The sequence below is a fragment of the Elaeis guineensis genome, chromosome 9 (assembly GCF_000442705.2).
Source record: "Elaeis guineensis isolate ETL-2024a chromosome 9, EG11, whole genome shotgun sequence".
Taxonomy (NCBI): domain Eukaryota; kingdom Viridiplantae; phylum Streptophyta; class Magnoliopsida; order Arecales; family Arecaceae; genus Elaeis; species Elaeis guineensis.
The window spans coordinates 1,325,506-1,348,775 of record NC_026001.2 but is presented as its reverse complement, the minus strand read 5'-3'; the positions used below and the strand labels follow the sequence as shown (position 1 = coordinate 1,348,775).

Sequence of the window (23,270 nt, the reverse complement as noted above, 5' to 3'; positions counted from 1 at the left end):
AGAAAGAAAGAAGAGATGAAAGCAAAAGGGGAAGGAGGACCACGAAACCCGATGGACCCTCCGGAGGTAGAAGAAGAGCTCTGCCCGTGACGACCGAGAAATCGCCCGGACAGAGTTTCCCCAGCAAATGGCAAATGTGGGTCAGGTCCGGAGGTCCTATATATATAGGGCGACCGACGGCGAGATGCTCCCGTGCCGACCAAAGTCCTCCAGATGCGCGACGCGTGGCGCCGCCGATTGGCTAAAGATTCGGCGCGCTTCGCCCCGGGACGCCCGCACCGCCGCATTAAATGCCGGAGCGGGCGCGGCCAACACCTTGACACGCGGCGCGCGGGGGTTGGCTCCGCAGTCGGCCGCCCGCGCCGGTCCGCGTTCCGATGGGACGCCTCACCCACGATCGGCGCCGAATAATCCGATCGACTGACGCCGTATCGTCCGGCACCCGATCTTCTGACACCGACGTGACGGCTGGCGACGACAAGACGCGGCGTCCGGCACCGGACGCCGGCGCGACTTCTGGCATCGACTAGACGTTCGGATCTCTCGGGGTTCGTGAGGTGTCAGATAACGGATCAGCCGGCGGTACGGTCGGATCTGCACATGCGACAAATCCACTCCCAGTCGTCCCGGTCTTGCTACCCGAATGAAGCACCGGCCAGCTCTCCACCCGACTTAGGAGTGGAGGGGGGCAACTGTTGGGGGATACCCACCGACCGACCGACCGACTATCGGAGGGGCCCGCCTCGGGGCCCCGACCGACCGACCGACCGACTATCGGAGGGCCCGACCGGCTAGCGGCCCGACCGACTAACCGAGCGGCCCACGAACGACTCTGACTGGTCGATCGTAAGTCGGGCGGCAGGCCAACGGACGCCATCAGCGGGCTAACCACGACCATTCCACGGTCTATTCCCGACCGACTGAACCCAGAGGTCCGGTCGCCGACCCACTTGAAGCTCGCCGACCGGCGGAGGAGCCCGACGCCACTCTGTTGGCCACCGACCTTGGGTCGGCCGACTCCACCAACCGCCGTACGGCCGCCAGACGTTGTCAGCTCTGACACGGACACGCGGCACAGTTACCTAGGGGTATTGTCCCGCCGAGAGCCGGGTCAACCCTGGTGATTAGACGGCTACACGGCGACATGATGTTTTCACGGCGGCTCTGACAGCCTACAGTGAGTTGACAGTTCCTCACTTGTCCGCGCCATTAATGACGGCGCCATACCGTGCTCCACTATATATTACCGGGGAAGGCAACAGTGCAAAGGATCGATCCGCTCGTCTCTCCCACATACGCAGGCTCGCTCCTCTCTCCTCCTCTCCCTCTCTCCTTCTCAGAGCTCTCTGTCTGCATTTCACTGTTGCCCCAGTCACCTCCCTGACTTGACCGTCGGAGGGTCCCCGCCGGAGCCGCCTCCGGTCAGTACGGACTTCCTTTTGCAGGTGCACGCTTCCCGGCGATCGGGCGACGAGGCGATTGACCGCAACAACACTTATGCAAATGGACGGTTGGGATCCAAGCGTTAAGGAAAGGCATTGCCATAAGGCAGGATGTGGTGGTGAGATTAAGAAACGTGCGATGGAGATTCGATTAAGAAAGATGCGATCAAGATTTCCTCCGCTTTGGTAGAGGAGTGGGCACCCATCGCCCATGAGATTTCGAGACTTCGGCCCTTTTCCGTTGGTTCTGATGCCCATAAGGAGACAGAAAGGACTTATTGCTAGAATTGACCGGATAGAGTCCCGTTTGAGTTAGGATCTTGCTTGATATACAGATACATAAGTCGAAGGAGAAAGATCCAGCTGAACCATATCTCATGCCATGAAACTGAGCTGAAACCCAAGATCTGATTTTGTTATGTTATGGATGATATGTTTGACTTATGCTTCCTTTTGACATATTGTTGAGACATCTTTGTCAATTGTTGTCTATCAGAATTGCTACTGTATTTTTGTTGGCACCTTTAAATTTAAAAATGATATATATTATTAAATGAGAGATAGTAATATATCATTTTAGATTCTGTCCACAAAACTATATAATTAAAACTTGCTTAATTTTTATTCCTTCCCATACTTTTGTTCCTTCCACTGTATTTCTATAACGGCTAGTTGGATTGTTTTCACATATTTTACGTTTCATATTCCTCCAATTTTCGAACTTCTCAAAGATCTTATTAAACAAATAAGATTTTCTAAACAAGCTTTTTAATTCACGAATACATCTAAGAGGAAGAAGAATTTGTTGGATGGTAAAGTAGAATCACTATTGCCTTTTATATCATAAAGATTCAAAAAAATAATTATTTAACTAAAGGTGCGCCATATTTATCCATATTATAAATAGATGTGAAAGATGTCAAATGATATTTGTTTAATAAAATTAGCCAAATGACCTCCTAAGTGTTAATGCACATGAAAAGATGCATTATCCAATTGCTACCGCATGAGGAGATATCAATTAGAGATGATAATTAAGTTGGATTAGATTAAATATAGATCAAATCGAATATACGATAGATCAAAAGTATACTGGTGCAAATCATACATATTTATTGAGTGGATTAAATATCTAAATTCGGATGTGTCTTTTTTTTTTTTTTTAATTGCGTAGATAATTGAATCTTATTCATAATAGATTAAAATAAATTAAATAAATTAAATGATTAAATATGACCATCTCTATTATCGAACAGGTGGTCCCAACCGAAATGATTTTGATGTGATGCCGTGGTATCCTAAGACACGTGACATCAGTACCGGGGACACTCCGCCAGACTCCCCCACCCGCGACCGGTTCATTGCACTCGCCGGTTCTCTCCGGGCGGTTCGAATCTCCAAACATTGCTTTCATTGATTGGTAGATAAAAAAGCGACGCTTTCAATTAAGAAATCACTAATGAACGTGATCATCATTGATCATCTTCTTTAAGGTCCCCCTCGACCTCGAGTCATTAGCGGCGAAGGTGGATTGGTAAAGAGTTGGAGGCGGGCCCTTGCCATTTCCTTCTCTAATTCTCTCTGTCCCTCCCTCCTCCTCTTCCGCTTCTTTCTGTCGGATTCTTAGCTTTTGATTCCATGAAGGCGAGAGAGCAAAAGCTTTTTGGCTTCTCTTCTTCGGATACTCTTCTCCTCTTCCCGGTGTGATCGCCTCCGATAGCCTGGGACTTGTTTCCTTTCCGGCAAGAGATCGAGGGAGAGATGATGGGAGCCTGCGGAGAGGGAATTGGAGGGATTTGAGGCGGAGATTTTGGTTCTCTTTTTCTTGTTAATTTGTAATTCGAAGATTTCTTTCTTTTTCTTTGGGGGCAACAAGAAAAGAAGAGGGGGGGGAGAGAGAGGAGCCATGATGTCGACGGGGCTTAATCTGGTGATGACGGTGATCGGGTTCGCGGTGAGCACTATGTTCATAGTGTTCGTGTGCACCAGGCTCATCTGCGCCAGAATCCAGCTACGGGCCTCCAGGAGGGCATTCTCCACCGCTTCCAGATCCGATCTCAGCGTCGTGAGCTCTTTCCGCCTCCTGCTTCCCTTTTCCTCTTTTGTCTGGTTGTTTTGTCTGATGAGGGAGTGGTAGTTAGTTTCGTTTCGGTCACTGTTGAGGGTTATGATGGTTGGCTATAATCATCAAGTGCCCCTTTCTTTCCGTCGAGAAAGAAAGGTGAGTCTTTTCCGTACAAATCTACAGTTTGACGGCGGTTTTTTGTACCTGTTTTGTAATTCTAACTTGTAAGCGCGTTACTTAGATTCTGCTGGTGCGAATTAAAAGCTAGAAGTATCCTTCTTTAATGATTTATTTCAATCAGGTACCCTAATTTTTCTTATTGATTCTGATGACTGAGCTCCTATTTCGAAGATGGAATTTTTCTGGTATCTAGGGTTTTAAGTGGAATCACTTCTGGCAAAGAAACATGGAGCGAATTTTTCTTTACTGGCTTTAGATTCAACTGTGATTTAGTAAACTTCCGTGTCCTGCTCCCATTGTTCCCTTTTTATCCCGAGTATAGGGTTAAGTTTGGAGCCGCGACATGCTGAAATTCTGTGTATGGCCGTGAATAAGTTTGCTTTCTTAATACTCTTGTGCTTCTAAATTTTGATCTCTGGTCATTGTGCACTTATTGCTCCTTTTGTTTTTTTCTGCTGAATTTTCTCCTGAAACAGTTGGAACGTGGGATCCATGGATTGGAGCCAGTAGTAGTAGCAAGCTTTCCAACAAAGAAGTTTGGTGATCAGTACTTTTCATCTGGACAGGATATTCAGTAAGTTTCTCAAGTCCTCTAATTCCAGTTATGCTGTTGCTCTTTTATGCCATTCTTTCTCCTTTATGTCATTAGCTAAAGTGAGAACCGACCTGCTGGCTTTGTATGACCAACGGATATTGCTGATCATGCTTTTCCCTTTAACTGTCTTCTTCACATGAATGCCTGTTTATACCTTCTGTAAATGAGTATTAGGTTTATATTTCCCCTTGTCCTTGACCAAATAGTTACCTGGAAATCGATATGCTCAAAACTGTATTTCACAATTCTTGTTCACTCAACACTGGAAGCATTCAGCTTTTGGATCCACTCAGGATTAACTAAGGGTCGCTTTAGTCTGTTGACAATGCATCTGGCCCCACCGGAATGATTGCTCGAAGAGAGTCTGTGCCCCAAGGAACTAAGATCAATCAGGTTCGCATTCTGCAGACAGTCATGAACTTTATTTAATGGGCTGGGATGCTGTTAAAAAAGGAACTCTACCTCACATTTTTTTACCGACGGTTCTGACAGTATGAAAATCACTTGATGCAAGCCATGGTCCTTGTATGCTAAGGTGGAGATTAATTAATTGCTGCCACAACAGGCACCTATTTGTAGAAAGATTGGATCCATAAATTGAATATAAAGTCAAGCTTTTCAAGGTCCCCTTCTCAGAACAGCAGCAGGTTTGCACTTGGTCGAATTTGAAAATTTATGTAATATCCCAAAAACTAAAATTCTATCGGAGCAAGATCACCCCTTTAGGAGAGCTAGTATAGTTGGCCATAAGGTCACACCTTTTCATCATTCTATGATCTATTCTAGAACTTTGGGGTGTCATAGACTTTTGTTTCCACCAGCCCCACAATAGAGGGTTTGTTCTCCTTGATAAGCTCCCATCTTTTCCTCTGTTTCTCATTATTGTTCATCCCTCTAATGTTCAAGATGAGGACATTCATTAGGAGTTTTAGGTTTTATTTTATGGGAAATTCCCTCCTCTGTTGGAGGCACTTTTCATTGCTCTTGTTTGGATATGAAGCTTAGCTTTTTCTTAGAGCCCCATTCACTTTCCTCAACTCTTGCAGATTGAATAGATTTTCCAATTTGCTAGATCCACTCAGGGTTATCCACGGCCAGGACACTAGGAGGATCTCCCTCTGAAAATTTAGGAGTTTGATATGGACTTAACCTTTTCCACTCCCTCTTCAACTGGATCTACTCTTGAAATACTTAGTTCTAACTCAATCATTTCTTGTTTTGTATAGATCCATCTTAAGAGATTGTTTTGTACGTTGTTGTAAGTTAACACTTCTTTCACTGCCAGCAATATTTGTTAATCATATGACACCCAATACGTGCATCCTTTTGTTCTATCCACGTTTAATTCTATTTGAGGCATTCATATGCATGCCCATCTTTTGGTATAGAGAAACAAGGAACTGAACTTATCTTTTCAGAAAAAAAATTGTTATGTTGGATTCTTGCCATAACACATACATCCACAAACATGCACGCATGCCTTCATTCTAATATTCTTTCAAAATTTTAGTTATATATCTGTCCTTTTCTACTATTATGAACCAAATATCTGTTATCTCCAATAAACATAAACCAATAGGTCTGCACTTGGATATCAGGCTATTCACAAGTTATGTATATATGATGTGTGAGAAAATAAAGGCTTGAACTTTCTGCCTGCCCTTCCGATGCACTGTCATAACATGAATTAAATAAGCTTGTTGTGTGATGCAATTTGTTGCTGCGATGTGATTATCCTTCCTAGTATAACTGTTTCTCTCCCCATATGCTTCCTTGTTCATGTAGTTAATGTGTGATATTGCTTAACTTGATGTTTTATTTAAGAAAAAAAAAAGGGATATGCCTTGCTTCGAAGGCGATGAAATAAAATAAACACTTTATGGTTGACAATCTTATAAGCTGGAAAGTTATGGTGGACATATTTTCCTAGGGTCGACCATCATATTTTTAAGGGCATATTTTCGATGAGCTATGGCTAACTTATGAACCTGAATTCTCATGGTCAGCCAGTTTCATGTCCACCACTCATCTTTTGAAGTAGGAGCTTCTGGTTGTCTTATCTGGCTGTTGTGAGATGTTGCTTATCCATGGATTAAGTTGTCAAGTTGAAATCCGAATTCATAATCAGAATTTAATGGGAGATGCAATCCTCATTAAACTTATTTTTGAGGAAAAAATAGAATGGTTGGGGTGACTATAATATGGGAGCAGATTCTGATCTAGCTTTTGAAAGTTAATGGAAAAAATGCCAACATTTCAACAGTTTATACCATAGAAACTTCCATTTCACTTGCACTTCTTATGTTATGTTGACCCAGTCATGCACCAGTCTGCATGTCTCTCGTTGGAGCTCAGGAGCAGGTCAAAGCTGACTTCAGTCAAGGGAGAAAACAATATAAAGCAAGTAGCAAGGTTTTTGCTCGTGCAGCTTCAATAAATCAGTTTCTATGGATGATTAATGTGCAAAAGAAATGCTAGCTCATGTGGAAAGTTGGAACTGGCAGTTAGTTTGTGGAATTTGAGAAGGTTAGTCAATACAGACAAAAACTATTTGGTGGTTGAGTTTTGCAACTATGGTTTAGATTTGAGCATTAATGGTGCAAGGGATACTTTTGTGAATGCTAGCAAGTCATTGCTAGCGTGGACTGATCAAAGCAGTTTCCATTAATGAGCTATACAAGCAAGGGTTGATTTGGTAATAGTTCAAACAGTCTCAGTTTCAGCTGCAAATAATAGATATGGAGGTCAGAAAGTGGCGACCATGATGTCTCCTGTCCTAACAATCCAACGGGGAGCTTGTTTCTGAGGCAACATGATTGCCCTTCAGTTGGTGGATGAAGGGGGACTTCATTGCGGCATATCTGTTCCACTCATAAAAGAACTAGGGGAAGTCATGTGATATGGCCATATTTTGAGGCCATATATGGTCCCTTAACTTGGCCTTATTGAAAAGTTCATATGTGATTTATAAGACTTCAAATAGGATATAGTTCGTCTTTCAAGTAGGATGGATTGTTACCCTACAGGGAGAGGGCTTTTTTGAGATTTATTTCAGTTGATGTGCTTATCTTACTGGAAATTGGAAATTGCAACAGGGTCTTCCATTTAAATTATACAATATGGCTTGAAGTGAGACTTTGAGGATATCTTTTTGGTGGAAGAATAGTTAGTGAAAGGATCGAGTAACTCTAAATATTACAAAGGGCATCATATAAAATTATTTGGAATAAGTTTAGCATCACTAGAGTTGGTAATATGTAGTTGCTTGAAGATATGGACCGGATGATTACATTGAGATGGAAAGAAAGTCACAAAAGGTGAACAGATTCTTTTAGAGGCAAAGAATAGTCCAAGCTACTGGTTAAGGAAGTATGATTTTTTAATCTTTTCCTTTTGATTGATAAAAGAGGAAGATGTTATATAATTTGTTTTGGTTATCTAAATAAAGAAATTTATTAAGTCAATGATTTTGACTTTAGAACTTTGACAGATATGAAAAGATGAGAGAGAGAGGAAGAGAGAGATTCTCTATATGACCAAGGAGGAACCTGAATTGCTTAAGTGGGTTAACATGGAGGTACATGAAACCAAGTTTGAGCAATGCAACATGCGAATTTAGGAGTATTTACATGCGTGATATGTGCATTGATATTAGTGATAAAAGCCTGGTGGCACACTTGCTGTTGTAGCCCATTCTTGATGGCAGTGATAACATCTGAAAATATTATTTTTGTTTTCTCACACTTAAGCTTTCTAAATGGTGTTACCGTGCACTCAGACCTTTCTTTATTATGTCAGCGGTTGTACATGTGAAATTGACCAATTCCTCATTTATATCCACTTCTGTATTGAATTGTCAAATTCTGAACTCTACCTGTCTTCCAGGATATGTCATGGTGGTTGGGTATCAAGTTCACCCATATCTGGGTCTTTGCTCTGTTTTTTGTAACCATGCAGTCCTTTTGTTATTTTTGTCTTTGCTTCCATTTCATATTTATTGGGCATATCATGTTGCTGGCTGCTGTTTGGCCCCTTTTGGTTGCAGTGCTTTTCTTCAAGCTTTTCATTTCTGTTGAGAGATTGAGAAACATATCGCCTTTTTATTCGTCCAAGTGCTGTCACGTTGTATTCTGCTATGGTTACCTTCACCAATGAGAATTTTTTGCATTTACTTGGTCATAGTGTAAACTTATATCGCACCATGTTGTTTGGTACATAGAGTGAAACAAAATTACCAATACAGCATTGGTTTATTGCATCCACTGGCTTTTATAGGTTGATGTTGGTGGTACCAGCATCATTTTTGTAGGTCTCAGCCTTTATTGGCCTATATTGCAGTAATAAACTACAACATGGATCAACATCAGTAGATACCTGATCAAGCTGAATTGTGATGATATATTATATATTCTTCCCTTGAACACATTTAAATTGCTCATATCATATATGTTTCCCTTGAACACATTTAAGCCCCTCTTTCTTGAACCTTCAACAAATATGAGCCCTTGTCTATATTGAGGCATCAACTTCTTCAATTTAGTTGTTAGTCTCCTTGATTATATTACATGTTCCCTTGGACTTTTATATATGCCCTATAATTAACATGTGCCTAGTTTCTTTCTTCTTTCCATCTTTTCTCTGGTCTGTTGAAAGGAGGGGGTTCCAGAGGGAATAGAGGATGAGTGATGTTATTATTTCAATTATTGAAATTAAAACCAAATTTGGAGTGGCATAGAACTTTATGCGTAAATAAAGACTGGTCTTGCATCATCTTATTCAGAAATGATTATCAATGAGGCTAAAACCCAATTGAATACTTGTAATTTTAATTTGACTTGCGCCCTTGCAAAAATGCATATCTTGCCAACCTATGCTTTAGGTGATGGATTATGAGAGGCGCCGGTGCATCTTCATGCTTTAAATGACAGATTTAAAAGAGCTTTATGATTATTGAGGTAACATAAGTGGGTAAAAATATTCCCTATCAGCTGGTAAGATGATCCAAGAACTAGGCGGACTGTTGTGGCACAGCACTGTAGCACGCTGCGTATCTCTGTTCTGATAGACAATTTCATCGAATGATTATTGCCAGGAGGGAGAAGCATTGGTGAGTTTTTACATCTGATGGAATAATGGTTTTGAGAATCTTGGAGCTTGGTGACTTTTTGGCTTGGGCAATTTGGATACATTGGAATGATAATCACCTAGGTCCTTTGGCCATACAAATACGTTGAAGGGGAATGCTGCTGTAATAACCGATCTTTTTCTTCATATACCATATATCAAAAGATAAATTATCTTTAAATAAATTTGTTTTTTTGTGTTCCAAAACGTGATTGAATAAAAGTATATCCCAAAAATTCTTTTTCCCCCCTTCCCAATCAGAAGCGGATCAGGTGGATTTGTTGGTCACGAGTACTGATTATCCTTGTTGCACATGATTTATTCATGATTGCCTTTGCGTTTCTTTGACAACTTTGGGTTAAGAATGTACATGATATGTTAGCTTTCACCTGCGGATTCATATAGCTGATGGTTATTCTCATTTATGCCGGATATGCTGTTCTTGCTATATTTGCACACTATTTGCACTTTTTTGTAATTTGTTGTTTTTCGTTGAAGCTATTTGCATGTTCATCTATCTGTTCATGAATGGAATGAGCATATCTAATCAGCACATCTAACGTATCAAGCGTTCTCTGTAGGTGCACAGTCTGTCTGGCAGATTACCAAGAAAAAGATGTATTGCGCATTCTTCCATACTGTGGACACACGTTCCACATTGCATGCATAGATATATGGTTAAAACAACATTCAACGTGCCCTGTGTGTAGAATTTCATTACGAGATTCACCGGATAGGAAACGTGCAATGCAGCCTGTCTACAGTGCAGCCATTAGGTCCTATCATCCAGAAACTCTTCAGTCAGACCCATGTCACCACCGATATGCAGGCCATGGCTGTTCCGCTAGGACATCGGAGAACCAGAGAATGGACTCCACCCGGACAGATCACTTCGGTTCTGAGCCATCGGGAACCTTTGGTGCAATTTCGACATTGCCGGAGGTCAACTGCTCCATTAAAAATGCTTGCCACCATGAAACAGAGGGAAAGCACATCGAGAGTCCATCATATTCTTAGCATTTCAAGTATAGAAATATAATTCAAGGTATTTGGGATTGCTCTCCCCGGCAATCTAATTTGAAAACGGGGTCTTTTTAGAAACTAACATCGATTACACCAAACTATTTACTTGGAGCTGATTGTTCCTTTTCTTTGGGTCTTGATGTACATATGATGATTTTCAAGTGGTGGAATCAGCTCGGCACAATCTTTTCTTTTGTTCAGCTATAGCAGGAGAATCCAGGATTTGATTTTTCTGGCGATGCCTTGTTTTTGATGTTGCAGCATTTCTTTTGGTACATTATTTGAAAGTCTTCTGTTTCCAGTGATAGGAACTGCTAGATTCTTTTCGTCTTTGAAATATGATTGCAAATCTGTATCTTAATTCCTTCAATATTCCACTGAGACGAGGGCTGAGGTTGCAACTTTAATCATTTTGAACGTGTAACTTTTCTTAGGTCACGACATCTGCTGTTTATCATTTGCTAGTAATCTGTTCTAAGCCTGTGGCATCTTTTGTCATGAAACGCGGGAACGGGTCAGCAAGCCAAACATGCTATTGGCCAGGTTACTCCAATGGTGCAGCCATTTATCCGCCTTCTGACACCGCACGTGGATAGAATTATGTAAAAATCGGTAGATATTTGTCTGAATATGCTTTACGTCTGTGGAGAAAGGATGTGCTTTAGGCCTTCATTTGGTACTTCAGCTATGCGGGCTTTCCTGATGAATCGATGCAACTGCGAAGCAAGCAGTAAGGTGATCTTTGGAAAAACTGGTGTAATTTATATATACCTGTACAGCCATCTGGAATTCTGGATCAAGAGGGGCAACGCGCTCCAAGTGATTCAAGAGCCTAAGGTTCGAGCTACATCCAGTATCCTAGATTGCACTTCCTCCAAAGAAGAAAAGAGAACAAGATGCACATATATCCGGAGAATCATATGGTCACCTTTGGGCTTGATAACGAGCATGTAACTTGGAGCCCTCTTCTTAGACAAACATGTCGATGTGGTGGGAGCACACAAGCGACAACCTTCAGTAGGCAGTAGCCCGAGGAAAAGGAGAGTGATGGTGCCCTGCAAAAGAAGATAAAGAAACCTCCTGACCCACCCAGCTCATCGAAGAAAACTCGGATCAGCTCGCGGTGGTGGGATCCATGCAGTTGTGCGCTGTGGGGTACGCGGAATATTTCGGACGATATTGCCGGAGAAAAAGGTGCGACGCTTCACTGTGGTGCTTCCGACAATGGTCGGATAATGAACTCTTAAATTTTGACTGCCTTTGCTCCGACCTCCGCACGATCTATCGCTCCCACTTCGCCTACCGCTCTAGCGACCAACCCATGGGAGACTTCAAGCGTTTGGTTCTGGTGAAGTTCAAGGATGGCGTCATGGTGGAGAAGCTGATGGAAGGGATGCGAAGTCTTGTTGCTGAAATGGACACTGTCCTGTCATTTGAATGGTGCTTGTAATGCAATTGCTCTTTTCTTCCAAGGCGGTTCCTCAGATGCTGTTTAGTATTGGTGAAACTGTATCATCTAACACGATCTAAAATGGTTTTATATTGGACCCGGAAAGTGATGCACTTAGGAGTTTGTGAAGCATGTCATTCTGTGAGCACTGATTTGTGACTGGTGCTTTTCCTTGGCTTGATCCGTCATAGCATGACTGATGGGCTGACTATTATAAATGATCGGATGGCTTATATCACTTACCATATTAATTTGACTGTCCAAAAAATAATCGTATTTTTGATAGTGAGATAATCTCTACTTAGAGGGTGTTGGAAAAAGCTGTTTGTCTTGCTCAGAAGTATTATCAGTTTCATATGGTGACTCCACTCCTTGATAACTCCGATCCCTTGAGTTTCCTGGCTGCCCTGGAAGCGACCCGCAAGGTTTTCTCTATCTCTTGGGAGGCCCCTCTCCTAAGGATTGTCAAGATGAACTTTAATGGCAACGTTAGGGATGGAAGAGGCGGTACAGAATTCGTCATCCGTGGTCATGATGCTAAGCTTTTGGCGAATGGTGGCTACCACTTGGTTAAGCCTTCTGTCTCATGTGCAGAGCTTTATGCTGCCTGAACCGATGTCACTTTGGCCAACCAGCAGCTTCATACGGAAAAGATTTGCCTCAAGGGTGATTCTACTACGGTTATTGCTTGGATCCAGGGAGGTGGAGGGTAGCTCGAGGTTCATCCACTTATTTGAGATGTCTGGACCTCCCTCCGTCAAGCTAATGTGATCAATATTCGGTATGTTTACTGGAAGACGAACAGGTAGATTGGATGGCGGTCTTTGTTGCAGATCATATCGATGATTGGATTTGGAGATAGAATGAGGACTGCCCGCCGGCTTTGTAGAATTTTGTGTATCTTGATCTTTTGGACTGTTCTCGTACAAAATTAGTGTGACCGCTCATTTGTACCAAAAAAAAAAATGCACTTCATCTTCAGAACTAGCATAATATCTATATTTTGTATATCATATATAACCATCGAGTCCTATCTCAATCATGGAGTATGGATCCTTGTTCATTTAAATTATGTATTTAAAATTATTCATCTTAACTAGCCAAAGGAGTGTTTTGGCAAGGTTTTGCTAATTTCCTACCCAAGGTCAGGAAGAAGTATTTTCACTTGGTCGTTCTGAGCTGACCCACAAATGATTCCCCCATTTGATCCAGCATGTGGGCTTTTATTCATAACAAAGTGAATATTTTGTGTGGACGTGAATTAAGTTGGTGATGGTTTCAACCCTTTTCGATTCTAAAGTTATCAAACCTATAATGAGTCCTTGGTGTCTCAACCATGATGGCTATTCTTATTTTTAATTATTCTTATGCAGGGGACAAAATGTGCTGTGCGATAACACACTAACACAAGGCTTCACTCATATGTTCTTATTGACATTTAGAAGCTCAGATGACCTAGCCACTCACACGAACCATCCCAGCCACCTCAAGTACGCAGAAATATTCACAGCAGCCATGGATAAGGTCTTGTTATTTGATTTTCCACCCGTTCTCGTCAAGCCTTAAGCTCGAAAGAAGAATATTCTAAGATGGATATCATGGTTGGGAAGTCCATAATAATTTTGTGTATCCGATGTAGTGCTCTCAGTGATGTAATTTAAGTTCTAATGTAATGAGCTTGTTGGGGAATACCGACCGACCCCGCTCACATCGGCTTATAATCGGGCATACCGACCGACCGACCGACGGAGCGACCGACCGCCCGACCGACGGAGTGACCGACCGTCCAGCCGACCGACCGATCGATCGGCGGGCGCCATCACCGGCCGATTAACGGCCCTCTACCGACTGTGGATACGTCGGTCGGACAGACCTTTTTCACTTTTCGGACCGACTGAACCAGGAAGTCCGACGGCCGACTCTCGCAACATGCCCGGCTAACCATCGAGGGGGCCCGAATCTCCACCCGATGCCACACGGGTGACAACCGACCTAGGGTCGGTCGACTCCTCCGATCGCCGTACAGCCGCCAGAGCCTATCAGCCCTGACAGCGACATGCGGCTCTGCCACCTTAGGGCACTATCCCGCCTAGGGCATTGTCAACCCTAGTGATTTGACAGCCTCATGGCGGTGTGACGTTTTCACGGCGACTCTGACAGTCTACAGTGAGTTGACAATTCTTCAATTGTCCGCGCCATTAATGACGGCGCCATACCGCGCCCCACTATAAATACCGGGGAAGGCAACAGTGCAAAGGGTCTGGAAAATAATAGGCTTGCTCCCTCTCTCTCCCTTTCTCTCTCTCTCTTGTTTGAGCTCTCTGTCTTCATTTCACTGTTGCCCGGTCACCTCTCTGACTTGACCGTCGGAGGGTCCCCGCCGGAGCCGCCTCCGGTCAGTGTGGACTTTCCTTTTTTGCAGGCGCTCGTTCCCGACGATCAGGCGACGAGAGGATTGGCGCGCCAGGTAGGGGTACAGCACGGCACCAGGCCTTCTCAAGCAGAAGATACTGATGACAAAGACAAGAGCCCAACGATCGAGGGTCATCGGGTCGGCGAGACGCTCTTCCCGTCGGGAAGAGGCCTCCCCGCCACCATCGGCGGCGGAGCCCAGCTCTCCGCACCCGACGGTGACCATGGAGGCGCAGATCGCAGCCATCGTACGGCAGATGACCGTGCTGACGGACGCGGTCAAGAGCCTCCAGCAACAACCGGCGGCCCGTCCGATGCCCTCAAGGAGCAGCCGCCGACGACCGCACCGATCCCAGTCGCCTCCGCACGAGCGCCTGCAACAGTGCTCCCACGGAGAGGAGGAGAGACGGCCACGGCGCGATGCCCGACAGTCCCAGCAGCTCTCTCCTTCCCTGCTGGAACGGGCGAGGAAGGAGAAGCGACCGCGAACGCAGTCTGTCTCTCTCTTGAAATCTTTCGGAGACTCCACTCCTGGGGTCTCCCAGCACCGACGGACGGACGATTACGAGCGCAGGTTCGAGGAGATCGACCGTCGGCTTGCGCAGTTGCAGGTCGACGGACAGAAGTCCTCGAACGACGTCGACTTCCAGACCGCCCAACCTCTCTCCCGACTCATTCTCGATGAACCGATCCCCAGTCGGTTCAAGATGCCGCACGTGGAGCCATACGACGGCTCCACCGACCCAATTGACCACCTGGAGAGCTATAAAGCTCTCATGATGATTCAGGGGGCAACCGACGCTCTCTTTTGCATCGACTTCCCCGCCACACTCTGCAAGGCTGCCAGGGCCTGGTACTCCAGTCTTCGATCGGGGAGTATCCACTCCTTCGGGCAGCTCGAGCACTCTTTCGTGGCTCACTTCAGCACCAGCAGGAAGCCGCCACGAACGTCGGACAGTCTTTTCTCCCTCAAACAGGGAGAAAACGAGACGCTCCGAGACTTCGTGGCGCGATTCAATACGGCCACGCTTGAGGTCCGGGACCTCAACGAAGACATGGCAATCTCAGCCATGAAACGGGGGCTGAGGGCATCCCGATTCACCTACTCCCTGGATAAGACCCTCTCCCGGACGTACACCGAGCTGCTGGAGCGCGCATACAAGTACATGCACGCGGATGAAGGAGCTTCCGACCGACGCTTGGCCGAACCCAGAGGCCCGAAGGAGAAGCGGAGGAAGGGTCGGGAACCTGCTGCGCCCAGCAGGCCCCCGACCAATGGTCGGGTCTCGACACCACGACAGAACCAAAAGTCGCCCCCGCGGCAGACTTCAAGGCCGACACACCCCAGGTATGATTCCTACACTCCTCTCTCTGCCCCCATGCGCAGATTTTGATGGAGATCGAGAGGGAAGAATACCTGCGACGGCCTCCGCCTCTGAAGGCAAAAAGCCTCGACCGACGAAAGTACTGCCGATTCCACCAGGGCCACGACCACAATACCGAGCAATGCATCCAGCTCAAGGATGAGATCGAAGCTCTCATCCGCCGGGGGTATCTTGATAAATTTCGGAGAAACCCGCCGACTCAACCTGTGGCCGACCGACGATCCCAGCCGACTGAAGAAGCGACGACTAATCAGCCGACGGTCAGGGTCATCAATATGATTTCCAAGCGACTGGACCCGGGGACATCTGTGGGAGGGGAGCCGACGAAAAAACTGCGCCCGGACGACGTAATCACTTTTACAGAAGAGGACGTTCGGGGCATCCAAACTCCCCACGACGACGCTGTTGTTGTTTCGGCAACAATAGCAAACTATGATGTAAAAAAAAATTTTGTAGATAATGGAAGTTCGACAAATGTTCTGTTTTACTCGACCTTCTCCCAGATGCGACTATCAACCGATCGACTTAAGAGGGTCTCCACGCCCTTGATAGGCTTTGCCGGGGATGCCGTCGTGACGGAAGGAGAAATTACCCTGCCTCTGATGGCCAGCACCGAACCACGATAAAGCACGGTCCACTTAACTTTCGCAGTTATCCAAGTACCTTCGGCCTACAACGCCATACTTGGACGACCCGGACTTAACGCCCTCAAGGCGATCGTGTCGACGTACCATCTCCTAGTTCGGTTCCCAACCAGGAACGGAGTCGGAGAGATGCGCGGAGACTAACAGCTCGCTCGCCGATGCTTCCAGATCTCCGCTCAAAGCGACGAGGTGAGGGGCTCCCTGACAATCGACAAACTGGACCAACGGGAGGAGGAGGAACGGGGCTCGTCGGCTGAACAGCTCGTGTCGATCCCGATAGCGGAAAGCCCCGACCGGAAGGTATGGGTCGGGTCACAACTGCCCGACCCCGAACGACGATGATTGACGGAGCTGCTGACGGCCAACGCCGACATATTTGCTTGGTCGGCAGCGGATATGTCAGGTATCCCCACAGAGACAATAACCCACCGACTCAACATCGATCCGACGGTGAGGCCGGTGAGGCAGAAGAAAAGGTCCTTCGCTCCAGAGAGACAGAGGGCCATCGACGAAGAAGTGGATAAGCTACTCGAGGCGGACTTTATCAGAGAAACCACCTATCCCGATTGGCTCGCCAATGTTGTCATGGTCAAAAAAGCCAATGGAAAGTGGAGGATTTGCATCGACTATACCGACCTGAACCGAGCCTGCCCAAAAGATAGCTTTCCACTTTCAAAGATCGACCAGCTGGTGGACGCGACGTCCGGATTTTGACTACTCAGCTTCATGGATGCCTTCATCGGGTACAATCAGATCCGGATGGCACCTGAAGACGAGGAGCACACTGCCTTCGTGACTCCCAAGGGTCTCTACTGCTACCGAGTAATGCCCTTCGGGCTGAAAAATACTGGCGCCACCTACCAACGACTCGTCAACAAGGTCTTCAAAGACCAGATCGGACGCAACATGGAAGTATACGTCGACGATATGCTGTTGAAGAGTGCGCGGATTCAGGATCATGTCCGGGATCTTGAAGAGGCTTTCCGCACTCTACGACGACACCGGATGAAGCTGAACCCGACCAAGTGCACCTTCGGGGTAACTTCGGGGAAGTTCCTCGGATTCCTCGTCTCGCAACGAGGAATCGAGGCCAACCCGGAGAAAATCAAGGCCATCATCGACATGCGACATCCGGACACCAAAAAGGAAGTCCAGCAGCTGAATGGGAAGATCATCGCCCTCAGTCGATTCATCTCTCGGTCGGCTGAAAGATGCCTCCCGTTCTTCAAAACCTTGCAGCAGGCCAAGCAGTTCTCTTGGCCGGACGAGTACCGGCAGGCTTTCGAGGAACTGAAGAAGTACCTCGCCTCCCCGCCACTCCTTATGAGGCCGGAGGTCGGGGAGGTCCTGTACCTCTACTTGGCCACTTCCCCAGAGGCAGTTAGCTCTGTGCTCGTCCGGGAGAACGAGAATCGGGTTCATCAACCAGTATATTATGTCAGCAAGGTGCTCCACGAAGCTGAGACTCGGTACTCAAAGGCAGAAAAGATTATTTTCGCCCTAGTCATTTCGGCACAGCGACTCCGTCCGTACTTCCAAGCACATACCATTGTGGTCCTCACCGACCAGCCCCTGAGGGCTATCTTGCACCGACCTGACATGTCGGGACGACTGACGAAATGGGCTGTGAGACTGGGCGAATTCGACATCCAGTACCGACCGAGACCCGCCTTAAAGGCCCAGGTTCTTGTCGACTTCATCGTGGAATGCCCGACCACCGACATGCAATCGGGGGAGTGCGACCTGGTGAAGGTCGGGACCTCCGACTGTTGCCCCGATCCGACCTGGGTACTACACATCGATGGGGCTTCCAACGCTCAGGGGAGCGGGGCCGATTTCCTGTTCACTGGCCCGGAAGGAGTGGTCACCGAACACGCCCTCCGATTCGACTTCAAGGCCTCCAACAATCAGGCCGAGTACGAGGTGCTCGTTGCGGGGTTGAAATTAGCACTAGAACTCGGGATAGACCGTCTCCAAGTCTTCTCTGACTCCCAACTGATCGTCGGACAGACCAAGGGCGAGTTCGAAACACGGGATCCGACCATGGCCAAATATCGCCAAAAGGTGAAAGATCTCGTGACGCCCTTCCAACGCTTCGAGATCTCCTACATCCCCAGGGCGGAAAATGCTCGGGCCGATGCGCTATCCCGGCTCGCGACGTCCGACTACGGCGCCCTGGGCCGGACCTTCGTGGAGAATCTCGGGCGACCTAGTATCAACGAGGTCGACGAGGTGCTACAACTGACGGCCGAACCAAGCTGGATGGACCCAATCGTTCGGTATTTGACCGACGGGATCAGCCCCGAGGATCCCACGGAGGCCAGGCGGCTCCGATGGTCGGCCTCCCAATATGTGATCACGGATGGCCGACTCTATAAAAGGTCGTTCTCCCTTCCCTTGCTTAGGTGCTTGGGACCGACCGACGCAGACTATGCTCTCCGAGAAGTGCACGAAGGGATCTGCGGGAACCACTTGGGGGGCAAGTCTCTAGCCTACAAAGTCCTGCGACAGGGTTACTACTGGCCCACCATGAGGAAGGACGCGGCTGAGTTGGTCCGGAGGTGCGAACCCTGTCAGAAGTACGCCAACGTGCAGCACCAACCGGCCGGCCAAATCGCTCCCATCGTCGCTCCATGGCCCTTCGCCCAGTGGGGGTTCGACATTCTCGATCCTTTCCCTCCGGCATCGGGTCAAAGAAAGTTCATAGTTGTCACCATCGACTACTTCACCAAATGGGTGGAGGCCGAACCCTTGGCATAGATTACCGAACGAAAGATGGAGGACTTTGTCCAAAAATCTATCATCTTCAGGTTCGGATTGCCGCATACCATCATCACCGACAATGGGCGGCAATTCGACAACTAAGACTTTGGAAATTTCTGTGCAAGGTTTCACATCACGCACCGACTGACTTCGGTCGGGCACCCCCAGTCCAACGGCGAAGTCGAGGTGACCAACCGGACCATACTGCACGGGCTCAAAACCCGACTAAATGAAGCCAAAGGTCTTTGGGTCGACGAGCTGGGCTCCGTTCTGTGGGCTTATCGAACGACCCCCCGCATTCCGATCGAGAGTCGCCTTTCAGCCTGGCCTATGGAACGAGGCAATGATCCCACTCGAGATTGGGCTACCGTCTACGAGGGTCGAGCAGTATCAAGAGCCAGACAACTCTGACTGTCGGAGGGCCGACCTAGACCTCCTCCCCGAACTGCGAAACGAGGCTCAACTACGCATGGCTTCTTACCGACAGAGGGTAGCCCGGTACTACAACGCAAGGTCAGATCAAAGCTTTTCAGGCCTGGTGACTTGGTCCTGAGAAAGGCAGAGGTCTCGAAGCCCCTGGATCAAGGGAAGCTGGCTCCGAACTGGGAAGGGCCCTACACGATAGCAGATACCTATGGTCCGAGGGCCTACCGACTGGAGACTCTGGAAGGGAAACCCATTCCCCGAACATGGAACGCCGACAACCTGAAGTTGTATCACCAATAAACTTTGTACTTGTTCCTTGGGAATGCGAATCCAGTTTGAAATATCGGAGTTTTAATTCTTCGACTGACGATCGGCGCTCACCAGGGTCGAGCCCCAACGCGCCGACTCGGGCTCGGTGTCCGCCTGCGCCATCGTCGATGATACATCAGACTCTCACAAAGACCGATATACCTACATGGATGGGAGCCACACTCCTTCGACGGTCGACGAAACATCGGACCCTTACGAGGACCGATGTATTTATATTGACGGAGTTGACACTCCTTCTACGGTCGTGCTTCCGGCCAGACAATCGGCTAACCCACCGACTGGGCCCCGACCAGAGAAAGGTGGAACGCCTACGCGACTGCTCTCGGACTTACGGACCTGGCTACGGCCGGTCGGAAGATATTCGGCTTACCACCATCTATCGCACGATGCGACCCCGTCGGATTCATAACTCACCGACCGAGCTACCGTCGGCCGGAAGATATTCGGCTTACTACCGTATATCATGAGGCGCAGTGGGGATACCCGACACAAGGGTATCGGGATCCGACTTATCGGTGTCCCCCCGACTAAATGCGTCGGACGACATTGGACTGAACACGTCGGAAGAGACCCGACAGCCGAACCTTTGTCCGCGGTCTGCCGGCTTCCGACTCGACGAACGTGCCGACTTACGGTCGGAGGAAGGACTCCCGACTTACTACTTCGACCGTCAAAGGCCGATCCTAAGTCGGGACTTGGTCCACCTTCGTGGCGGCGTGAGTTGCCGAACGTCCTAACCGACCTATATAATTAACAACTCACGTGTTCGGATGCATTCTACAACTCATGAAAGAAAGAAGAACAGACAGAAGGAAAAAGTTCAAGTTTGAGACTGATTTCATTCAAGATCAAAAGAAGATTACAAAGCCAGGCCGAAGCCCCAGTCACAATTGTTCTAAGAAGAAAAATGAAAAAGATAAAAGCCAACGAAGCCGCGTCATCCCTCCGAGTCGATCTCCTCGACCGACGGAAGATCGGGGATGACCGGCGTATCCACCATGATCGGCGCTGGGTCGACGGTCGAAGCAGGATCGTCGGTCGGCGGGGGCTGACAGTTGCGCCGGGACAAGAGTCGCAGCGTCTCTCCTTCGCCACTTGCCCCTGGATGGCCTCCCCCGCCACGGCGATACCTCCCGATGGATGGTCGGCCATCTCCTCCGTGGCCTGGTCCTCGGCTCCCGGCGGGACGATACCACTGAGGTCCAGCTCCGGGTACAAGGCTTGGACCGCATCCCGACCGTCCTCGTACCCCACCCGGTACAATGCGAAGCCAGACTCCAACATCTCCTCCGGTACTGGTCGGTGGCACGAAAGTCGTCCACCGCCCGACTTACCGACTCCTTCGCTGACCTTGCTTCCTCTTCCGCCCGGTCGAGAGAGTCCCTTGCTGACTCCGCCTCTGCCTTCGATATGTCGGCGTCGGCCTAAGCGATTGACAGATCCTCCTCAGCCTTGGCAAGTTTTTCCAGGCTGACTCGGAGCTGTTCGCGCTCACCCTCGAGTTCGGTGGCAACACCGTCACGCTCGCGCCGCAGGCGGTGCACGGTTCGACCCTTGCGTTTGGCTTCCTTCCTGGCCGACCTAAGCTCGACCCAAGGCGGGAGATTTCGTCCACCAACTTTGCCTCCCGGTCGGTCGACTGCTTCAGGTGGTCGACCAGCATTGCCCGGTCGGCTTCAGCCGCCGCCGACCTTTCTTTCCAAGCCGCCCGGACGTTCCCGAACCTCCGGTATCCGGCTTCGAGTTCCGACATGGTGTAGATCAGCTGCCGACGTAAGCGTTTCGTCAGAAAAACAAAGTAACTAAAATATTAAGGAAAAAGGAGGCGAAACGGGACTTACCTCGACCATGGTCGGGTAGAATGAAGATAACATCTCGGTTACCTGCCGGGACCTTAGCGCCTCCACGTCGGCTGGAAGGAGGATCCCCTGGCACAACCTCTGGCCAGGTTGTGGTCGGCCAGCGCCGACGCCCCTTCGGGGAACTATGCGCTGGGCGGCACGATGCGACTCCCCGACCTCGTGTCGTCTGCGGGGTCCATCGGAGCTTTCCCCCTATCGGCCGCCCGACCGACAGAACTGGCAGGGAGGGGATGCTCGAGTTTGAACCGGCGCCCCCCGTTGCGGCCGCAGACACCGTCGGATGGTGTTCGATTTCCCGAACGTCATCCGGTGCCACGCTGCCGGCGAGGCCACCGATGTCCCTTCGGCCGCTTCCTCCGCCGGCTCTCCTTCGGTTGCGCCGCCGGAGCCGCGAGCGCTATTACTGGCTCGACTAGTCGGTCGCCGACGCTTCGACGGTCGGTGCTGCTGGGGTGGGCTTCTTCGATGGACGCAAAGGTCCTGCCCTCGATGCCGGCCTCTTCCTTGCTGCGTACTGCCGGATCTCGGCGTCGGTCGGCCGCATCCTCGAAGGTGTCCCTGCGATACCGACAGAAATGTTAATCTAAGAACCGGAATAAGGGCCGAATGAGAAGAAGATCGGGGGATCGGGCGATACCTAGTCGGGGGACCAAGCTCAGGCCAGCATCATAGAGAGCTTGTTCGATAACAAGCTCCCTCTACTTCGGAACTGACATATCTTTGAGTCGGTGGAAGTCCTCCCGGTCGTCCGCCTCCACCCGGCTGTTGTCGTTTGCTTCGATTCAGGGCACGCCCCAGTGGGAAGGGAAGCCCCAGGGAGAAGAAGATGAGACGAAGAAAAACTGGTTCTTCCACCCGTGGATGGATGAGGGAAGACCAGTAATGAAGGAAAGGCCCTTCCGGGGGTTGAAGAGCCACCACCCTCAGACCTTAGGGTGGGGTCGGAGCACAAAAAATGCCCGGAAGAGCGAGATGCGAGGGTTGGTCGGCAGAAGCTGACACAACAGGGCGAAGCTGATTATTAGTCGGACGAAGTTCGACGCCAGTTGCGCTGGACAAAGTCCGTAATAATCTAGCAGATTTCGGATGAACTCCGGAATCGGAAGCCGAAGACCCGCGTGGAGATCTTCGACGTACAACGCCAGCTGACCCGGCGGAGGGTTGTTAACCCGACCGCCGGCCCCTGGGGCGGAAAGTTGAAACTGCTCCGAGATGCAATATTGATCCCGAAGCCGATCAACGTTCGGCCCCGAAAGCGAGGAAACCTCAACTTCCGGAGTCGACCGAAGGTCATCGGTCGGATTTCCCGACCGAGCCCCCCGAGGTGGATTTCCGGCCATCGCACCAGAACCAAAGGGGAGGCGAGGCCGAGGAAGAAGAAGAGGAAAAAGAAGGAGAAGGAGATGAAGAAGTAGGAAGGAGAGAAAGATCACGAACCTGAAACTGATCCTTTAGGAAGTGAAAAGGGGGGACGACTGCCGGCGACGATAGAGGAGTACTCGGACAGAGTCTCTGCAGCAAACTGTTCAGGGTGGGGCTTCGAGCGCAGGTGGCCCTATATATATAGGG

The 23,270-nt window shown here is 48.7% G+C and overlaps 1 protein-coding gene across 1 annotated transcript; it reads left to right on the top strand.

Annotated features, from left to right (window-relative positions):
• Positions 1–2,990: 2,990 nt before the first annotated feature.
• Positions 2,991–10,668, top strand: LOC105059004 (RING-H2 finger protein ATL67). The gene is made up of 3 exons (XM_010942123.3): positions 2,991–3,507; positions 4,164–4,261; positions 9,988–10,668. The coding sequence occupies exons 1-3, from the start codon at positions 3,349–3,351 to the stop codon at positions 10,421–10,423; spliced, it is 693 nt and encodes a 230-aa protein (XP_010940425.1). The 5' UTR covers positions 2,991–3,348; the 3' UTR covers positions 10,424–10,668.
• Positions 10,669–23,270: the final 12,602 nt, after the last annotated feature.